Genomic DNA, 4,347 nt, shown 5'->3' on the forward strand with positions numbered 1-4,347 from the left:
GCCTGTAGTCCCAGCTACTTGGGAGGCTGAGGCAGGAGACTCGCTTGAGCCCAGGAGTTGGAGGTTGCTGTGAGCGTGATGCCATGGCACTCTACCCAAGGGGATAGCTTGAGGCTCCGTCTCAAAAAAAGAAAAAAAAAAAAGAATTCAGCTCTTGCTTTTGTGACATAAACCACCTCAATGGCCAAAAGCATAGAATTTACTCTCCAGGCTGGGTGCAGGGGCTCACGCCTGTAATCCCAGCACTCTGGGATTACTCAGCCTGAGCAAGAGTGACCTCATCTCTACTAGAAAAACTAGCTGGGTGTTGTGGTGGGTACCAGTAGTCCCAGCTACTTGGGAGGCTGAGGCAGGAGGATGCTTGAGCCCAGGAGTTTGAGGTTGCTGTGAGTTAGGCTGATACCACGGCACTCTAGCCTGGGTAACAGAGCGAGACTCTGTCTCAAGCAAACAAACCAAAAAAGCCAAATAAAAATAAAAGTAAAGAAAAAATAAAGGAAGAATTTACATCCCACCTCTTGACTCAGACACCTGAACCCAGAGTTTCAACCTATTCGTGGTACTTCACCCTTTCTGCCCTTTCCAGCCATTTACTCTCTACTCAAGGAAACCCACTTGACTTACTGTGTGGGCAGTGAGGCTCTTCTGGCCTGGGGACCTGTACATGCTACTTGGTTTCTATCCACTCCATATTTCTCCTGTTTTGATTTTACACATGTCTGATTCCAAAGCCTATACTCTCTCCACTGCTCTTGCCTGCCTTATTAAAGATGCATATAAGTTTGGAAGATGAACGCTCTGAAAAAGAACCTTGGCCACCCTTCCAGGGAGGTGTGTGCTTGTGATAGGATGAATAATGCAACATCCCTCCCCCGGAGATATCCATATTCTAATCCTGACAACCTGCTGTGTTACCTCACATAGCAAAGGGGACTGTGTAGATGTGATTAAGTCAAGAATTCTTTTTAAAAATTATTTATTTATTTATTTGTTTTTGAGACAGAGTCTCACTGTGTCACCCTTGGCAGAGTCCAGTAATGTCATAGCTCACAGCAACCTCAAACTCTTGGGCTCATGCGATCCTCCTGCCTTAGCCTCCCAAAATTCCCATAATATATTGGCAGTTAGCCTCCTGAGTAGCTGGGACTACAGGCGCCCACCACAACACCTGGCTATTTTTAGAGACCAGGTCTTGCTCTTGCTCACGCTGGACTCAACTCCTGAGCTCAAGCGATCTACCTGCCCTGCCCTCCCAGAGTGCTGGGAATACAGGCGTGAACCACCATCCCAGGCCCAAGTTAAGGGTTTTAAACAGAAGAGGTTATCCTGGGTTATCTGAGTGGAACCAATGTAATCACAAAGGTCCCTGGAAGAGGGAGGGGGAAGCATCAGAGCCAGAGAAGGAGATATAAGGATGGAGAGAGATAGAGTGACAGGGAGAGACTGCAAGATGCTACATTGCTGCTTTGAAGATGGAGGTGGAGCCACAAGCCAAGGAATGTAGGCACCTCCAGGAAATAGAAGAGGCAGAGAGGCAAATTCTCCCTGAAAGCCTGGAGAAGAAATGCAGCCCTGCCAGCGCCTTAACTGTAGTTGAGTGAGACACAGTTTAGGCTTCTGACCTCCAAAACTGTAAGAGGATAAATTCGCACTGTTTTAAGTTACTAAGTCTGTGATCACTTGTTACAGCAGCGGCCGCAGACGCTTTTAGTTCTCTCACCATCTCTGATGGTGAAGCTGTGGAGCAGGGCCAGGCCGTCAAACCAATGGTTGTATCTGGTTTCCCCGACCGTGTGCATCCCAGGCCCATTGCGAAGCAGCATTCCCTGCAGCCATGCCGGAATTGTGCCTGTTGAAAGAGAATGTGTTTATGTTCCAGTTTCTATGTCCAAACCAAAAAGCTGGAAGAAACAGTCACGGGGAGGAATTGAGGCCACTGAGACCCCAAGCACATGCTGTATCTGCTTGTTTTGCAATTGTTTCCAGAAAGTGCATAATATACTGGCAGTTTGCTAGCATTGAGGATTCCCAAAATTCCTATAATATACTGGCAGTTTGCTAGCACTGAGGATTCCCAAAATGATGACATTGCTCCCTGACCTCAAGATGCTCAGTGACCATTGAGGAAACAGATGATGAACAGACACCCCAAATACACTGTGGCTTGGGTGAGGTGGCGGTAATCGTAGTATTCCTTGAGGTCAACATGGAGGATCACTTGAAATCAGGAGTTCAGACCAGACTGAGCAATAGTGAGACCTCTTGTCTACTAAAAATAGAAAAATTAGCTGGGTGTCATAGCAAGCACCTGTAGTCCCAGCTACTCGGGAGGCTGAGGCAGGAGCATCACTTGAACCCAGGAGTTTGAGGTTGTTGTGAGCTAGGCTGACACCATGGCACTCTGGTCAAAGAAAATCAAAATATATTGTGAAAAAGGCAATGCCACAGACCCAGAAAAGGGTGCTGTGTGAAACAGAACCTCACCCCAGGAGGAGCTGAGATGAAGTGACATGACTGAGTCTTGAGGGAGATGAGTTATTTGCCTCACAGCAAAAGGAAAGAACATTTGGAGCTATGCTCTTCAATATGGTAGCCACCTGTGAAAACTATAACCCAATTACAGCCCAAGAAGAAGGGGAGGATGGGTGGAGGGAGGGTAATTGGTGGGACCACACCTATGGTGCATCTTACGAGGGTATATGTGAAATTTACTAGGTGTAGAATATAAATGTCTTAACACAATAACTAAGAAAATGCCGTGAAGGCTATGTTAACCAGTTTGATGAAAATATTTCAAATTGTATATAAAACCAGCACATTGTACCCCATGACTGCATTAATGTACACATCTATGATTTAATAAAAAAAATAAAAGAATATGGTAGCCACCAGTTCCACGTGGCAATTGAATACTTGAAATGTGGTTGGTATGAAATGAGGTGTGCTGTGAAGATAAAATACACACTGAATTTCAAAGACTTAGTATAAAAAAAGTAAAATATGGGCAGCGCCTGTGGCTCAAAGGAGTAGGGCGCCAGCCCCATATGTGGGAGGTGGCGGGTTCAAACTCATCCCTGGCCAAAAAAAAGAGAGAGAAAATATCTCATTAGCAATTTTTTGTTTGTTTGTTTCAATAAATCTTGGATGTATTGGCAGTGCCTGTGGCTCAGTGAGTAGAGTGCCGGCCCCATATATCAAGGGTGGTGGGTTCGAACTTGGCCCTGGCCAAACTGCAACAACAACAACAAAAAGTAAATAAATAAATCTTGGATGTATTCAATAAAGTTAGCAGGATACTTCCTGCATAGAGTTGCTGCAATAACTAAAAGATTTAATCCACCTGGAATACAGCCCCAAGAGTAGAAACGATCAGTAAATGTTCCTATTCTATCTAGGGCTTTAATAATATACAGAGTCAGCTGGATGTGGTGGTGGATGACACCTGTCTTCCTAGCACTTTGGAAGGCTGAGGAGGGTGGATTGCTTGAGCTCAGGAGTTCGAGACCAGCCTGAGCAAGAGCAAGACTTCATCTCTAAAAATAGCCAGGCGTGTTGGGCGCCTGTAGTCCCAGCTACTCTGGAGGCTGAGACAAGAGGATGGCTTAAGCCCAAGAGTTTGAGGTTGCTGTGAGCTACGATGCCACTGCACTCTACTAAGGGTGACAAAGTAAGACTCTATCTCAAAAGAAAAGAAAAGAAGTGGAAAAAATTAAAAAGAAATAAAAAACTAATAGTAAGTAAACATTTGCCTTTTGAAAAAACATAAATAGCAAATCTATCAATCTATCTTTCAAAAACTAACAGGAAATAGACCCAAATATTAATCATGCTTAAGAGATACCAATGTGGCTGATTTTAATTTCCTTCCTTGTTCTCATTTGCATTTCCAATATTTATATATAAGTTAATATACACACACCTACATATAAATACAGGGACCACATGTCCTTTGTAACCAGGAGAAATAGACACAAAAGTTATTCTTTTCTTTCAAAAGACTCTCGAGGAAATCCCTCAGTTGAAAAGCTGCAATCCCACTTTTCTCCCGAAGAGCATTCATAGTTGTCCTCCCCTCAAGAAAAGCATCGGGTCTATCTATCAGAAAGTGAAAGGCCTGGGTGCGGGAGCTGACCCGTTAGCCATTCTCTGAGCTGGGCGGAACGATTCAACCCTGGGGACCTGAGGGTTCAGAACCAGAGACTACCCTTCAGGGTCTAAACGAGATGATACCAGGAAAGTGGCAACCTCCAAAGAGGAGGAGAAAGCAAGGATCGCCCCCTGAGGATTGCTCCTAAGAAGGTCCCTTCCCAGGCTGTTTGGTTCTGTGGGTGGTGCTCACAGACCAAA

General features: G+C 45.0%; 1 protein-coding gene across 1 annotated transcript in view; it reads right to left on the minus strand.

Annotated features, from left to right (window-relative positions):
- The window catches only part of BCO1 (beta-carotene oxygenase 1), a 40,227-nt gene that overhangs the window by 35,123 nt on the left and 757 nt on the right, over positions 1 to 4,347 (minus strand). Inside the window, exon 2 of the mRNA XM_003791305.3 lies at positions 1,721 to 1,849. Within this exon, the coding sequence (XP_003791353.1) occupies positions 1,721 to 1,849 (129 nt within the window). The remainder of the gene's footprint in view (positions 1 to 1,720; positions 1,850 to 4,347) is intronic.

Source organism: Otolemur garnettii, unplaced genomic scaffold (assembly GCF_000181295.1).
Source record: "Otolemur garnettii isolate 467f Iridium unplaced genomic scaffold, OtoGar3 scaffold00047, whole genome shotgun sequence".
NCBI classification, from domain to species: domain Eukaryota; kingdom Metazoa; phylum Chordata; class Mammalia; order Primates; family Galagidae; genus Otolemur; species Otolemur garnettii.